The sequence below is a fragment of the Pristiophorus japonicus genome, chromosome 11 (genome assembly GCF_044704955.1).
Source record: "Pristiophorus japonicus isolate sPriJap1 chromosome 11, sPriJap1.hap1, whole genome shotgun sequence".
NCBI classification, from domain to species: domain Eukaryota; kingdom Metazoa; phylum Chordata; class Chondrichthyes; family Pristiophoridae; genus Pristiophorus; species Pristiophorus japonicus.
The window spans coordinates 86,866,012-86,883,715 of NC_091987.1; the positions used below are offsets into that span (position 1 = coordinate 86,866,012).

The window sequence follows — 17,704 nt, forward strand, 5'->3', positions numbered from 1 at the left end:
GAATTCAATGGTGAGCTTTTCTCTTTAAGCACAAATGCGGAACTTCCTTTTCCTGGAAAAATTTCTGGGTGTTTTTTGGATAATTCAACAAATTAATAACATGAAAAATCTAAATGAAAGGGTGTTAAAGTTCACTGGTATCATGTTAGAAGATTACCTTATTTGCTACAAATAAAGGAAAGAAAACTAAAGTTTTGCTCACCCATGGAGTCAAATAACACTGCCACAGCTGAATTAAAATCAGTCCATAAACACGATAACATAAATAACAATTTAATCTTAGTAAATACTGTCATGGAGAGCAGTTCAAAGGCTACTATAACATCTTGTAACAATCAAAGGATACTTCACCACAAAAAAAATACATTTCTGTGACTTGATATTACCGTATCTCCTCACAAATAAAGTGATCTCACGCCAAGCATCTGACAAAATCCATGATCCACATACCAGATGAGAGGAAACATTATACAGGTCTAAAATCTAACAAAAGTCCACTTATGTCCAACGTTGGCTAAAAGGTTTTCCAAATACAAACCGCGCAGTACATCAGACAACTTGAAAAACGAGGGCGCGATTTTCTCCTGGAATTAAGCCGGCTATCCAGTGTAAGTCCAGTGGACAGAGGTAGGGAATCAGTAAGGGAGCCTCAGCCGACTCTCTACATGATCCATTATTTCTGAGATTTTCTACAAATATGGGAGGGCATATTCAATTCTGAGGCAAATGATGCGAATACATCATACAGCACATTAACCATCATTTATACCATAGGGGTGCTGTGAACTAGAAACTCCAGTATGGCCCTGGCATCCAAGGTTACTGTTATGTTTGTAAACCTATAATTACCATGTCTAACCACCAGAGGGCTTATCCCCTGGAGTCCCAAGGGATCCCACTATCCCTTGAGAGCATCTGTATATAAGGAGGCCTCACAGGCTGGAGAGGCACTCTGAGATCTGTAATAAAGGACTACGGTCACACTTACTTTGAGCTTGCAGTATCTAGCTTGATTCTTTATCTAAGACATAACAACTGGCGACGAGATACAGATAACGAACCCCACGTAACAATGCAGAGAACTGTGGGCATCCTGGAGAAATTTTTGGAGGGCGATGATTAGGAAACCTTCGATGAGTGACTTGACCAATAATTCATGGCCAATGTGTTGGAAGGAGAAGCTAACGCTGCCAAACGGAGGGAAAACATTCGCGAAGCTGGACGACCTTGGCCTACATGACGCAGGAGCTGGAGGAATCTTTGAAAAGCCTCATCTGCATCAACACGCACAAAGGTCTTTTTGTTTACAACAGATGCCCATTTGGGATTCGATCGGCCGTGGCGATATTCCAGAGGAACATGGAAAGCTTGCTGAAGTCGGTCCCATGCACTGTGGTCTTCCAGGACAACATCTTGGTTACAAGTCGGGACACAGTCGAGCACCTGCAGAACCTGTAGGAGGTTCTTAGTCGGCTTAATTGTGTGGTGCTCAGGCTAAAATGCTAGAAGTGTGTTTTCCTGACGCCTGAAGTGGAGTTCCTGGGGAGAAGAATCACGGAGGATGGCATCAGGCCCAGTGATTCAAAGACGGAGGCAATCAAGAACACACCGAGACCACAGAATGTGACGGAGCTGCGGTCATTTCTAAAACTCCTGAACTATTTTGGTAACTTCTTACCCGGTCTTAGCACATTGTTAGAACCTCTGCACTCTTTACTGCGTAAAGGAGATGAATGGGTATGGGGTAAAAGCCAAGAAAATGCTTTTGAGAAAGCTAGGAAGCTGTTATGTTCAAACAAATTCCTTGTGTTGTACGATCCATGTAGACGTTTGGTACTAGCATGTGATGCGTCGTCATACGGGGTCGGGTGTATATTTCAACAAGTTAATGAATTTAGGAAATTGCAACCAGTTTCTTATGAATCCAAAATTCTGCCTAAGGCCGAGAGGGCCTACAGTATGATCGAAAAAGAAGCATTATCGTGTGTTTACGGGGTAAAGAAAACACATCGATATCTGTTCGGGCTCAAATTTAAATTGGAAACCAACCATAAGCCACTTATATCCCTCTTTTCTGAAAATAAGGGGATAAATACGAATGCATGGACCCGCATCAAGAGATGGGCGATCACGTTGTCCACATACAACTACGCTATCCACCACAGGCCAGACACAGAAAACTGTGCCGATGCTCTCAGCAGGCTACCGTTCCTCACCACCGGGGTGGAAATAGCACAACCTGCAGATTTAGTTATGGTAATGGAAGCATTCGAGAGTGAGCAATCACTCGTTACCGCCTGACAGATTAGACCACAAAGCAGAACACATCACCCGCAGCAGCCCAGCAAGGCTCACCACCCCCAGCAGTCCAGCGAAGGCCCAACAAATGACTCACCAACACCAGCATTTGCACCGAAATGATCAACCAGGGAAAGGACTCACATTGTAAATAGTTACATTATTGACTTTGAGTGGGGGGGGAGTGTTATTATGTAGTAAACCTGTAATTACCATATCTAACCACCAGAGGGCTGATCTCCTGGCGTCCCAAGGGATTCCACAATCCCTTGGGAGCATCTGTACATAAGGAGGCCTCACAGGCTGGAGAGGCACTCTGAGATCTGTAATAAAGGACTACGGTCACACTTACTTTGAGCTTGCAGTATCTAGTTTGATTCTTTATCTAAGACATAACAACTGGCGACGAGATACAGATAACGAACCCCACGTAACAATGCAGAGAACTGTGGGCATCCTGGAGAAATTTTTGGAGGGCGATGATTGGTAAACCTTCGTGGAGCGAGTTGACCAATACTTCCTGACCAATGTGTTGGAAGGAGAAGCTAATGCTGCCAAACGGAGGGAAAACGTTCACGAAGCTTGACGACCTCGGCCTACATGATGCAGGAGCTGGAGGAATCTTCGAAAGGCCTCACCTGCATCAACATGCACAAAGATCTTTTTGTTTACAATAGATGCTCATTTGGGATTCGATTGGCCGCGGCGATATTCCAGAGGAACATGGAAAGCTTGCTGAAGTCAGTCCTGCGCACTGTGATCATCCAGGACAACATCTTGGTTACAGGTCGGGACACCGTCGAGCACCTGCAGAACCTGTAGGAGGTTCTTAGTCGGCTTAATCGTGTGGGGTTCAGGCTAAAATGCTAGAAGTGTGTTTTCCTGACACCTGAAGTGGAGTTCCTGGGGAGAAGAATCACGGAGGATGGCATCAGGCCCAGTGATTCAAAGACGGAGGCAATCAAGAACACACCGAAACCACAGAACGTGATGGAGCTGTGGTCGTTTCTAGGACTCCTGAATTACTTTGGTAACTTCTTACCCGGTCTTAGCAAATTGTTAGAACCCCTGCACTCTTTACTGCGTAAGGGAGATGAATGGGTATGGGGTAAAAGCCAAGAAAATGCCTTTGAGAAAGCTAGGAAGCTGTTATGTTCAAACAAATTCCTTGTGTTGTACGATCCATGTAGACGTTTGGTACTAGCATGTGATGTGTCGTCGTACGGGGTCGGGTGTATATTTCAACAAGCCAATGAATTTGGGAAATTGCAACCGGTTGCTTATGCTTCCAAAAGTCTGTCGAAGGCCGAGAGGGACTACAGTATGATCGACAAAGAAGCGTTAGCGTGTGTTTATGGGGTAAAGAAAACGCATCGATATCTGTTCGGGCTCAAATTTGAATTGGAAACCAACCATAAGCTGCTTATATCCCTCTTTTCTGAAAATAAGGGGATAAATACGAATGCATCGGCCCGCATCCAGAGATGGGCGCTCACGTTGTCCACATACAACTACGCCATCCACCACAGGCCAGACACAGAAAACTGTGCCGATGCTCTCAGCAGGCTACCATTGCCCACCACCGGGGTGGAAATGGCATAGCCTGCAGATTTAGTTATGGTAATGGAAGCATTCGAGAGTGAGCAATCACCTGTTACCGCCCGATAGATTAGACCACGAAGCAGAACACATCACCGCAGCAGCCCAGCAAGGCTCACCACCCCCAGCAGCCCAGCGAAGGCCCAACAAATGACTCACCAACACCAACATTTGCACCAAGACGATCAACCAGGGAAAGGACTCACATTGTAAATAGTTACACTTTTGACTTTGAGGGGGGGGGGGAGTGTTATTATGTATGTAAACCTGTAATTACCATGTCTAACCACCAGAGGGCTTATCCCCTGGAGTTCCAAGGGATCCCGCACCTGTATATAAGGAGGCCTCACAGGCTGGAGAGGCACTCTGAGATCTGTAATAAAGGACGATGGTCACACTTACTTTGAGCTTGCAGTATCTAGTCTGACTCTTTATCTAAGACATAACAATTACTATGGCGGCACTGAAGGAATTTAAGAATTAAAGGACTGCCGTAACCTATGCAATGAATTGCTAGGCTAAGTTCATATTTTTAAAAGATTCAAAAAAACTTTGGGCCAACCCCAGACAGTACTGTGGCAAATGTCCAAGGACTTTTGCGGCCATTTCTATTCTGTCCAAGGAAGCTCGCCTACAGAGGTGAGAATCTCTGTGGAAGCCTGCTGACAATATGTTAGATAGTCTATTGTGTAAAATTGACCAGGATCAAGAGCAAAATAATGGGATTGGTGAACTATGCACCGGGATTTACACCAAAGCAGACATTCCGAGCTAAAGATTGTTTTAATGCATCAATGAATCACCAATCACTTTGTCAGTCCCAACAACTTTTTCAAACTGATCCTTGACTATTTAATAAAATATGCCATCACAAAGGAAAAATAAAAGAATAAAGATTTTGCCAAAACAGGAATCAAATTTTCCTCTGCTGTAAGGAAACTTTTATAACTAATATGGATATTTTCAGCAACAGATGTGGGGTATTCAATATTCAGATAGGACAGACAGGAAGGAAAAGGAGGTGGGGTAGCGTTACTGGTTAAAGAGAAGATTAACACAATAATAAGGAAGGACATTAGCGTGGATGATGTGAAAACTGTCATGTATTCAACCAGCATTGTAACCCATGTATAATCTGACCTAAGTTGTACACTGTGAGAACAATGACCACTAGGTGGTGAACTTGGGGGAGACAATCCTAACCTGGACCTTCAGGTATAAAAGGGGAAGCTCCACCCACTTTCATCACTTGAGTGCTAAGGAATAAAGGACAGGTCACAGACTGACCTTCTCTCAAGCATGGGCCTCATGTGCATTTATACTGTATAGTAAGGACGTATCAATGGCGACGAGAAACTGGGATTTAAACCACGCGAGCATGGCCACTAGCAGAACAGACGAGAGGTATTGTGTTAAGGAATGGTTGGGACAGAGATTCAACATTGTTAAAGCAGCACACAATTCTCCAGGCAGACAAGGGCAATCGGGCATGCCCCAACATGTAGTCGAACCCAGAGGGGGAGTTCGACATAGACAATGGCAAGCTGAACGGCGATTCACGCCATTGCAAGGGACAATGCGGCCAGTAATGGGGCCATCAACACCTGTTAATGGCGCACTCAAGGACAGTCACAGGGGCAGTCAGGGACGATTGACTGGCAAGGGACCTTTTGTTTCCAACAACAGCTCATGTTGGAGGCGTGGGGGCACACACTCAGCCGGAGTTTGCAGAGATGAGCAAAATACCTGCAGAAATTGCAGAAATGAACGCTGGGGGAAATCGCTGGAAGCTGAAGTTCAGCGAGTTCATCTGGAGCACGTATACAGTTCATACACCAGGACTCCATCGATAATGATGAAAGTGCTCCTCAATGGCATCCCAGTATTAATGGGGGCCAGCCAGTCCCTGATGAATATCAAACAGTTCGAAAAGTTGTGGGCGTCCAAGGCCAGGAGGCCAAAATTATCGCCGATTGACTCACAGCTACAGACATACACAAAGGAGATCATTCCGGTGCTAGGCAGTGCCACGGTAGTCGTGACCCACAAAGATTCGGAGAACAGGTTGCCACTCTGAGTTGTCCCAGGGGACGGTCCCACACTACTGGGAAGGAGTTGGCTTGCTGTCATGAACTGGAAATGGGGCGATGTCAATGCAATTTCCTCTGTGGAGCGAGTATCATGCTCACAGATCCTGGACAAATTTGACTCATTATTTCAACCCGGCATTGGCACTTTCATGGAGACCAAGGTAGTGATTCACATAAACCTGGACGCCAGGCCAGTACACCACAAGGCCAGAGCGGTGCCATACGTGATGCGGGAAAAGATAGAAGGCGAATTGGACCGCCTGCTGAGGGAAGGCATCATCTCGCCAGTCGAATTCAAGGTGAGCCTGATTGTGCCGGTGCTCAAGGCGGATGGATCGGTCAGGATATGTGGCGATTACATGGCCACCATCAATCGGGTGTCACTCCAAGACCAGTACCCGCTACCGAGAGCGGAGGACCTCTTTGCGACGCTATCCGGTGGCAAACTTTTTTCAAAATTGGACCTGACCTCAGCTTACATGACCCAGGAGCTGACGAGTGAGTCGAAGAAGCTGACCACCATCACGACACACAAGGGGTTGTTTGAGTACAACAATGTCCGTTCGGGATTCGCTCGGCTGCCGCGATCTTCCAACGAAATATGGAAAGCCATCTCAAGTCGATTCCAGGAACGGTGGTTTTTCAGGACGACATCCACATCACGGGTTACGATACTGAAGAACACCTCCACAACCTGGAGGAGGTGCTACGCAGACTGGACCGGGTAGGGCTGCGACTGAAAAAGGCGAAGTGTGTCTTCCAAGCACCAGAGGTAGAATTCCTGGCAATGGGGGTAGCAGCAGACGGGATCAGCCCTGCTGCGTCCAAGACGGAAGCGATTCAGAGAGCACCCAGACCCCGTAACACGACAGAGCTGCGTTCATTCCTGGGGCTCCTGAACTATTTTGGTAACTTTCTTCCCAAACTGAGCATGCTGCTAGAGCCGCTACACGTGCTCCTACGCAAAGGTCATGAATGGGTCTGGGAGGACAGCCAGGAAAGGGCTTTTAATAGAGCACGCAATTTGTTATGCTCCAACAATCTGTTAACGCTATATGACCCATGTAAGAAACTTGTGTTAACGTGCGATGCGTCGTCCTATGGTGTCGGGTGTGTGTTGCAGCATGTCAGTGCCAAGGGTCAGTTACAACCGGTAGCTTATGCCTCCAGAAGTCTGTCCCAGGCAGAAAGGGGCTACGGGATGGTAGAAAAGGAGACGCTCGCATGTGTATATGCTGTAAAGAAAATGCACCAGTACCTGTTTGGCAGGAAATTTGAGCTGGAGACAGATCACAAACCCCTAACGTCCCTCTTGGCCGACAACAAGGCCATAAATGCAAACGCATCAGCCCGCATACAGAGGTGGGCACTCACGTTAGCCGCCTATGGCTATACAATTCGGCACAGACCGGGCACTGAAAACTGCGCTGATGCACTCAGGAAGCTCCCACCAGCCACCACCGAGTGGGCTACCGAGCATGCTGCTGAAATGGTCATGGCTGTTAAAACTTTCGGAAGTGAAGGCTCACCCGTGACAGCCCGTCAGATTAAAGTCTGGACAAATAGATACCCGCTACTGTCTCTCTCTCGTCAAGAAATGTGTCCTGAATGGGGACTGGGCAGCCACATACAGGAATTTAAACCATTTCACAGGCACACGGATGAACTCTCGATTCAGCCTACTGTGGGGAAACCGCATAGTCATGTCCCAGATAGGCAGAGAGGTTTTCATCAGAGAACTCCACAATGAGCACCCGGGCATTGTCATGATGAAGGCAATTGCCAGGTCACATGTTTGGTGGCCAGGGATAGGCGCAGATCTGGAATTTTGTGTTCGCAGGTGCAACACGTGTGCCCAGCTGGGCAATGCGCCCAAGGAAGCCCCTTAGCCACTGGCCATGGCCCGCCAAGCCTTGGTCACGCATCCATGTGGACTACGCAGGTCCTTTCATGGGAAAAATGTTTTTGGTTGTAGTAGACGCCTACTCCAAATGGATCGAGTGTGACATTTTAAATTCAAGCACATCCTCTGCCACAGTAGAAAATCTACGGGCAATGTTCGCTGCCCACGGTCTACCGGACATCTTGGTCAGCGACAATGGCCCATGCTTCACAAGCACTGAATTCCAGGACTTCATGGCAGGCAATGGAATTAACATGTCAGAATGGCACCATTCAAGCCGGCCTCAAACGGCCAGGCAGAACGAGCAGTGCAGATAATCAAACAGGGGATGCTCAGAATCCAAGGGGGTTCCCTACAAAGCCGCTTATCACGCTTTCCGACCACACTCACTCACAGGGGTTCCACCCGCACCTGCTAATGAAAAGGATGCTCAAAACCCGATTATCCCTTATACACCCCACCATGAAAGAAATTGTCGAGAGCAGGCGCCAGTCACAATATGACTACCATGACAGGAATGCGAGGGCACGATGTATTGATGTAAATGACCCTGCTTTTGTCCCCATCTACGCTGCAGGGCCCAAATGGCTCGCAGGCACTGTGATTGCCAAAGAGGGAAATAGGATTCTGGTAGTTAAACTTACCAATGGACAAATCTGCCGCAAACACGTGGGTCAAACAAAAAGGAGGTTCAGCAACCCCATAGAAGAAGCAGAGGAAGAACACGATATAGAGTTCACTCCACCACAGGTGACCGAACACTGGAACCAAAGGGAGGAGAGCCCAGTCACTGTGGGCAGTCCGGATAGGCCTGAGGCACTGCAAACAGCAGACACTCAGGCCAGCGCCCAACGACCGGAGCCCCAACTCAGGCGCTCTACAAGAGAGCATAAACCACCAGAGAGACTCAACCTGTGATCCCAATAAGACATTGGGGGGGAGGTGATGTCATGTATTCAACCAGCATTGTAACCCATGTATAATCTGACTTAAGTTGTACACTATGAGAACAATGACCACTAGGTGGTGAACTTGTGGGAGACACTCCTAACCTGGACCTTCAGGTATAAAAGGGGAAGCTCCACCCACTTTCATCACTTGAGTGCTATGGAATAAAGGACAGGTCACAGACTGACCTTCTCTCAAGCATGGGCCTCGTGTGCATTTATACTGTATAGTAAGGACGTATCAGAAACTATATGGGTAGAGCTGCGAAACACCAAAAGAGAGAAAATATTAGTGGGAGTTGTGTACAGACCAACAAACAGTAGAAGGGAGGTTGGGGATGGCATCAAAGAGGAAATTAGGGATGCGTGCAATAAGGATACAGCAGTTATCATGGATGACTTTAATCTGCATATTGATTGGGTTAACCAAAATGGTAGCAATACTGTGGAGGAGGATTTCCTGGAATGTATAAGGGATGGTTTTCTAGACCAATATGTCGAGGAACCAACTAGAGAGCAGGCCATCCTAGACTAGGTCTTGTGTAACGAGAGAGGATTAATTAGCAATCTGGTCATGTGGGGCCCCTTGGGGAAGAGTGACCATAATATGGTAGAATTCTTCATCAAGATGGAGAGGGACACAGTCAATTCAGAGACTAGGGTCCTGAACTTAAAGAAATGGAACTTTGATGGTATGAGACGTGAATTGGCTAGGATAGATTGGAGAATGATACTTAAAGGGTTGACGGTGGGTAGGTAATGGCAGACATTTAAATATCACATGGATAAACTACAACAATTGTATGTCCCTTTGCGGCGTAAGAATAAAAAAGGGAAGGTGGCTCAACCATGGCTAACAAGGGAAATTAGGGATAGTGTTAAATCCAAGGAAGAGGCATATAAATTGACTACAAAAAGCAGCAAACCCGAGGACTGGGAGAAATTTAGAATTCAGCAGAGGATGACTAAGATTTAATTAGTAGGGGAAAAATAGAGTATGAGAGTAAGCTTGCAGGGAACATTAAAACTGACTGCAAAAGCTTTGATAGATATGTGAAGAGAAAAAGATGAGTGAAGACTAATCTAGGTGCCTTGCAGTCAGAATCAGGGGAATTCATAATGGGGAACAAGGAAATGGCAGACCAATTGAACAAATACTTTGGTTCTGTCTTCACTAAGGAAGACACAAATAACCTCACGAAAATACTAGGGGACCGAGGATCTAGCAAGAAGGGCGAACTGAGGGTAATCCTTAATAGTCAGGAAATGGTGTTAGGGAAATTGAAGGGACTGAAGGTAGATAAATCCCCAGGGCCTGATAATCTGCATCCCAGAGTACATAAGGAAGTGGCCCTAGAAATAGTGGATGTATTGGTAGTCATTTTCCAACATTCTATAGACTCTGGTTCAGTTTCTATGGATTGGAGGGTAGCTAATGTAACCCCACTTTTTAAAAAAGGAGGGAGAGAGAAAACAGGGAATTATAGACCGGTTACCCTGACATCAGTAGTGGGGAAAATGTTGGAATCAATTATTAAAGATGTAATACCAGCGCATTTGGAAAACAGTGACAGGATCGATCCAAGTCAGCATGGATTTATGAAAAGGAAATCATGCTTGACAAATCTTCTAGAATTTTTTGAGGATGTAACTAGTAGTGTGGAAAAGGGAGAACCAGTGGTTGTAGTGTATTTGGACTTTCAAAAAGCTTTTGACAATGTCCCACACAAGAGAGCAGTGTGCAAAATTAAGGCACATGGTATTGGGGTAATGTATTGATGTGGATAGAGAACAGGTTGGCAGATAGGAAGCAGAGAGTGGGAATAAACGGGTCCTTTTTAGAATGGCAGACAGTGACTAGCGGGGTTCAGTGCTGGGACCCCAGCTATTTACAATATACATTAATGATTTAGACGAAGCAATTGAGTGTAATATCTCCAAGTTTGCAGATGACACTAAGCTGGGTGGCAGTGCGAGCTGTGAGGATGATGCTAGGAGGCTGCAGGAGGACTTGTACAGGTTAGGTGAATGGGCAAATGCATGGCAGATGCAGTATAAGTGGATAAGTGTGAGGTTATCCACTTTGGTTGCAAAAACAGGAAGGCAGATTATTATCTGAATGGTCACAGATTAGTAAAAGGGGAGGTGCAACGAGACCTGGGAATCATGGTACATCAGTCATTAAAGGTAGGTATGCAGGTACAGCAGGCAGTAAAGAAGGCAAATGGCATGCTGGCCTTCATAGCGAGGGGATTTGAGTATAGGAGCAGAGAAGTCTTACTGCAGTTGTACAGGGCATTGGTGAGACCACACCTTGAGTATTGTGTACAGTTTTGGTCTTCTATTCTGAGGAAGGACGTGCTTGCTATTGAGGGAGTGCAGCGAAGATTAACCAGACTGATTCCCGGGATGGCAGGACTGACATCTGAAGAAAGACTGGATCGACTAGGCTTACCTTCACTGGAATTTAGAAGAATGAGAGGGGATCTCATAGAAACAAATAAAATTCTGACGGGATTGGACAGGTTAGATGCAGGAAGAATGTTCCCGATGTTGGGGAAGTCCAGAACCAGGGGTCACAGTCTAAGGATAAGGGGTAAGCCATTTAGGACTGAGATGAGGAAAAACTTCTTCACTCAGAGAATTGTAAACCTGTGGAATTCTCTACCACAGAAATTGTTGAGGCCAGTTCATTAGATATATTCAAAATGGAGTTAAATGTGGCCCTTGCGGCTAAAGGGATCAAGGGGTATGGAGAGAAAGCAGCAATGGGGTATTGAAGTTGCATGATCAGCCATGATCATATTGAATGGTGGTGCAGGCTCGAAGGGCCGAATGGCCTACTCCTGCACCTACTTTCTATGTTTCTATAAAAGGCGCCTGTGTGAAATGAGTTTTTCTTTAATGTCTTTATTCAATGGATGAATACGCTTGATATAATAGAGAACTGACTATACCTTGTGACATAAATGCCCATAATGGAGTCAAACTGCACTGGCTGACTGCTTTGCTTGGGATGCTGGAGCATATTTCTCTATCAACAATGCCTTGCATTTATAATGTGCCTTTAGCGTAGTAAAACGTCTCAAGGTGCTTCACAGAAGCGTAATCAGACAAAAATTGAGACCAAGCCATAGATGAAGGTATTAGGAAGAGTGGCTAAAAGATTGGTCAAAGAGGGAGGTTTTACAGAGGTTCTTAAAGAAGGATGGAGAGATGGAGAGGCGGAAAGGTTTACGGAGACAGAGGAAATTCTAGAGCTTAAAGTTTATAGGGAGGAAGCCCAGCTGCCAATGGTGGGGTGACAAGAGCGAGCAATGCAGAAGTAGAAGTGCAGAGTTCTCGGAAGGTAGGGCTAAAGTCAGGTTACAGAGGTAGGGAGTGGTGAGGCTTTGAAAAAATTTGAACATGACTGCGAGCACAGGGGTGATGGTTGAGTGAGATGGAGCACCATAGGATATGGGCAGCAGGATGGAGGATGAGAGGCCATCCAGAAAAGCACTGGAATAGTCACGTCTAGAGGTGGCAAATCCATGGATGAGAGGTTTGGCTGGATTTTGAATCACTTTTGATCTTAAAAGAATTTGAAGAACAGGGGAAATATTTGCATACATGAAGTATTGAAACCTCTCAAAGCAAGTCAGCATGTGAATTCCTATGGAAGGCTGATATGAAGGCAAATGGGGCAGCCTTCCAGTGACTCCACACAAATTGCAATGAGATGAATGACCTGATATTTTTGTGATAGGAGGAATGCTGGCCAGGATACTAGAAAAAAAAACCTTGATTTAATATTTCATTCAGAGCATGCCATCTCTGACAACAAAGCACTGGAAAGTCAACCTAGTTTATGCACTCGGTCCTGATGTGGAACTTGAACCCAGAACCAGAGGCGAGAGTGCTACCAGGTTCTTCCTCAAAATTGTGTTGTATAACTTTTGATCTTTGGAGATATATTGCACCAAAATAGAGGCCCAGATTTTGCGGTCAGAAGTGAAGTGACAGCGCTTGCCGCTGCCCTCGAAGAAAGCTGTCCACAACGATTCAGCGGGATCTGTGGCACCAATTTTCCCTATTCTGATGTCAGTTTCAGTCTGTCACCATCTATCGGGGATCTGTGGCATCCAGAAACAGTGATGTTATCAAGCAGGCTGATCATCCAATCAGATTGAAGAATTCTCACAGATAGCAAACCAGGAAATAAAATGCACTGATTATCACTCACTTTTTATTCATTTTATGGAATAAAGATTGGGACATACACATGGGATTAAGGTAGAAGCTGAAATATAATAAACAAATCTTAAAAAATCAAATAAAAATTATTATTTTAAAACTCATGGGATTTTAAAATGTTATTCTGAGGGAATGGCACTCCACATTTGTAACATTAGTTTTTCAGTGCCAGAGAGATTGCTCAGCAGTAATTATGATTTAGCATGCCGTTAAAAATTCAGTTACACCTCATTCAACAAGGCGTAATATTTTTAATGATTTTCACAGTGAGAATAGTGTGTAAAAAGTCGAAGTTCACGTCAAATCAGTGATTCTGTATTGATTGCATCTGCGAAGACTGCAACAGCGCACCCTATGGAGGAGCAGGGTATCACTGACAGCAACTTCCGGATTCCTGCATGCTGAACTGTGCAAGTGCGGACACCCAGAAGTTGCTGTCATTTGTACCCAGTAATGACGGCGAACGTAGACAGTTTTGTCGTCATTACATCAAATTCTTGCCTTACACTAATGTACATAACATGCTTATTCTATATTCATGTGTGTATTGCATTCATGAATAGTGTACAGTGAGAACGTTATTTATTGACAATCTGGGGGGTACAATAATACTTGAGTGATGCCGCAAATGCTAGAATGAATGTTCTGCTTTATACAGGCACAACAGTATTCAGCAAACGCAATATATAATAAGAAAGGCAGAAACAGTTGTACTTAAAATAGTCCTTTGTACTGTTAGCGATATTACCAAAGGAATGCTTAGTGTCTTTGTGTGACATTTTTTTAGCACAGGAGTCAAGACTTTCATGTTAAGTGGGTTAACGCCCCCAATTACAATAGTGGGCAAAGAGGCGTCGCTCATAAACTGCAATTTCTTGGCGTTAATGTACCAGACTCGGGTCAGGTAGAAGCAGAATCAACGATGTCTTGGGAAGTGTCACGTTCGCATCATTATCTGATTTTAATTTACAACCAAGTGTATTTTTTCAAACATTTTTGATTTAAGTACATTTTAACAACCCAATTACTCAAAAGATTGCGATGCAACACAGATGAGTAAAAAATGTCTTACTGGCTGACAGCGGCAACGAAACAGTTAACCATTAAGGCTTCAGCTGAATTATAAACAATAAAGGTATTGCATATTTATATTTATGTATATATTTATTTCCCACTCCCTTTCAAAGTGCCATTAGAGTATTTCCAGCATTTATCTACATATATGGCAAATCTCCATTGAGGGGTTCAAAAATAGTTTTATGTTTCGCACAATAAAGATCAAACGTCATTAAAATGTAAGTGAACTTAAAGCTTTGGTTTGCAGGCTTTGCGAGCGCTGTTTGCGAAATGTAATTCCAAGGGGGAGTGTTATTTTGACACAGGCGCACGTTTTGCATCGATTTCAGAAATAAACATCTTTCGATTCAAAATTCATTATTTTCTCTCAATTAGCGGGAGTTATCAGAACCTATTGCAGCAGCGGGGCTGGAAACAAGAACTTTTACCACTTTCCGAAAGGTTGCCAATTTTTTTTCTACAGTTTTATGTGTGTGACGGCTGACGACGCGGGGTCTCCTCCCACTAGAGCTGATGGTGCCTTACTTTAAGTTTCAGGCTCATTACTGATCCAGATCTCTAAAAGAAAGCTTCACTTAAGCCAGCTCCTTCGCAAAATGTCTGTCAAATTTATTTTCGTTATTTTCGGTGGGATTGTTCTAACCTTGGTGGATAATGCAAGGATTTTGCCAAGAGGTAAGCAATGTGACCATTCCAGTGATGCAAACTTGAATTGCTAAAAAAAGTCTTTAAAAAAATTAATGCAAATATTCAATGTTTTTAGTCTTTTTCACCCCCTCAGTTTTCTCTCCTGCCCCCCTGCTGTCTGGTGGGGTAGAGTTCCATTATTCATTTGTGAATCTTGATACTGAGTGTTGGCAGGTTATTTGATTGCTGGAGGCACCTTCCTGTCCTCACTGGACTTCCCTACATGCACAAACACTTCCATCATGGAGGTCAGTGGAATCAGAACAGTGAACCCCAGTCAAATTCTCACCTCTAAGCCAGGGCCACTGAGGCCAGTTTTGGCTCCCTTACAGCTGCTGCAGTTGAGATCAAGGCACTGAGCACAGACTGAACTAAACCTGGGACTTTGCCAATCTGTATAGCTGAACTACTCACTTGCTGAACCATTGGGAAAGCTATATCGTATATATTTCAAATAATAACCGAAAACATTATCTTGCCGTTCTGTTATTGAAAAATATAATTTAAATATTACCTTAAATGTATTTTTAAATATGTTGCACAATTGTGCTTTTCCAAAATTAAAGTCAATACTTTTAACTGCAACTCAGCACAGGACCATTTGAGATGAGACTGTGATAATAGAATTTACTTCTATTTTGCATCTTTCAAATTGTTCAGGAGCATAATTTTTATTAAAATTATCATTTACATGCCTCACATTTATGTGAAGGGATTCAGAATGCTTGGATTGTGAAATCCTTGGTATATTGGATTCAGCATGTAAGCAGATTAAACCAGTGTGATCAATTTGAATATTAGACCGTTATAAAACTGAAGCCAAATTATTAAAATCTAGGTCAATTTAATCAATTATCAGGGCCTGATCATTTGAGAGCTGGTGTTGTGGAGGAGATGGGACTTTACCTGCTTATTGAGGTGAAGGATAACAATTCTGGGGAAAGAGCTCCTTTTTCCACTTCTGACATTCAGTGTCAACATCAACGCTCCAAGGTTAGGTATAACATGAGTTGATGCAAAGATGTACTCAAGATCTTACATCAACTTAAATGTTTCAGTTGCTGTAGAGTCTTTGAAATTGGCAATTTAGTGCCAACTAGTGCAGAGTCATGCATGATATTGTGTTATGGACACATGCCATTACCTTCAGACTGCCAAAATTGGGCTTCTTCATGGCCAGTACTGCAAACAGAGATTACATTTTCATTCTATTCCATTCAGTCTAAGCGGAATTCAGATATGCACTCTGCACTCAGTCCCCATGGATTTGTTCCCATATATACATTAACTTCAAGTCACAAATTCTGCTAAATTTAAACTTTATTTTTGAGCCATTTTACCTGTATGTATATATAAAATTCTTGTGACTCCCCATTTGTCACACCTTGTCCTGTTGTCATAATTTAGTAATATTTTTGTGATATTGGTAACACATGGAAGTAACAATAATGCCCAAATTGTAATGGTACCTCTTGCTTCTGTTACTTTTAATATGTAACACGAAAAGTTGCTGTTTAGCCCTCCCAGCACTAGCAGTGCTGTGGCATGAGTACCCAGGTCTATCCACCATCGTGTCCTGTAACAACAAACACAGCTAAAAGACATATCATTCTGTGTGCTAATTCACTTTCTTGCAACTGAATGTAATAACATTCCTGTTATAATCATACATTTATCCATTTATCTATGTATTAATCTTGTATTTATGTAGTGTTTCTTGTAGATTCATGGAAACACTTGTTCAGTTCATAAAATGTTTAATTTTTCTCTGTATACTGTCAGGATATTGTAAATATCTTATTTTTAAAAAGCATTCTTCCCAGATTGTCTGTGGGAATCAGTCTAATGGCCCAATTGTGCTGTTGTACATAATGAAGAAGCCTAAGTTTGAAGTTGTTTAAATCTAGGAATAAATTCATCATTTCAGGTTAGGCAGCATCTGTGAATAAAGGAAACCTGTTAAAATTTCTGATATATGCCTTCATTAGGACTGAATGTCTGTAATACTTTCTAGTTCTGAAGAAGGGGCGTGCCTGAAATGTTAACGCTTTTCGTTTCATTACAGAATCCGTCTGACTTGCTGAGTATTTCCAGCGTTATATATCTTTGTTTTAGCTATTAAGCAGCTGCAGTGTTTCCTTTTTTTGATAAATGCATCAACCCTGTAACTCCTAGCAGGGAGCCGTGCTCGAAGGGAGCACGGGTCAGAGAACTGCTGCTACAATTCTGTGGCCCTGCCTTCAAGCTGCATTCTCCCACAGCATGGCTCCCTGCTGGGAATGCAGGAATAATGAATTTACCCTACAGCAGTGTTGCCCAAGAGAAATCGCTGATGAGCCACAAGTGTGACACTGTTTTAGCCACGTGTAATAAACTTTGTAGAAAATGCTTTACATACACTCATTAGAGGTCTGGCAGACAATATCAATATAGATACTTCAAGCATGTATATTTACTTATGAAACATCTAGCACCGTTCAACAGTCAAGCAAGTAAAGCACTCACAATGATCAAAAACCAATCACACACTCTGATTTTTGTCTTAACCATTTTACCAACAAACTCGCAGGAAGGCTATTATACACATGCAGTGTGGATAGGAGTATTGAGATCATGTGCCCAATGACAGTGTCTGTTATCCATTTTTGATTTACTAATGCAATTAGCCACATCTGGATTCCCAAATATCCACATGTGGCCAGTGGAGAACAGATTAAGCAGCACTGCCCCATAGAGTCTTTGAATTACTCTTCCACTCACTCTTCAAATCATTGTCAAGAATGCACAATTCAAGGTTCAGCTGCTTGTAATTGAAAACGAACATTTAATTTCTTCCATGCAATAAACTGTTAGTATTACGCAAGTAA

General features: G+C 43.7%; 1 protein-coding gene across 1 annotated transcript in view; it reads left to right on the forward strand.

Annotated features, from left to right (window-relative positions):
• LOC139275552 (target of Nesh-SH3-like) overlaps positions 1–17,704 on the forward strand; it is a 198,151-nt gene that overhangs the window by 52,732 nt on the left and 127,715 nt on the right. The window contains exon 3 of the mRNA XM_070892720.1: positions 14,705–14,825. Within this exon, the coding sequence (XP_070748821.1) occupies positions 14,705–14,825 (121 nt within the window). The remainder of the gene's footprint in view (positions 1–14,704; positions 14,826–17,704) is intronic.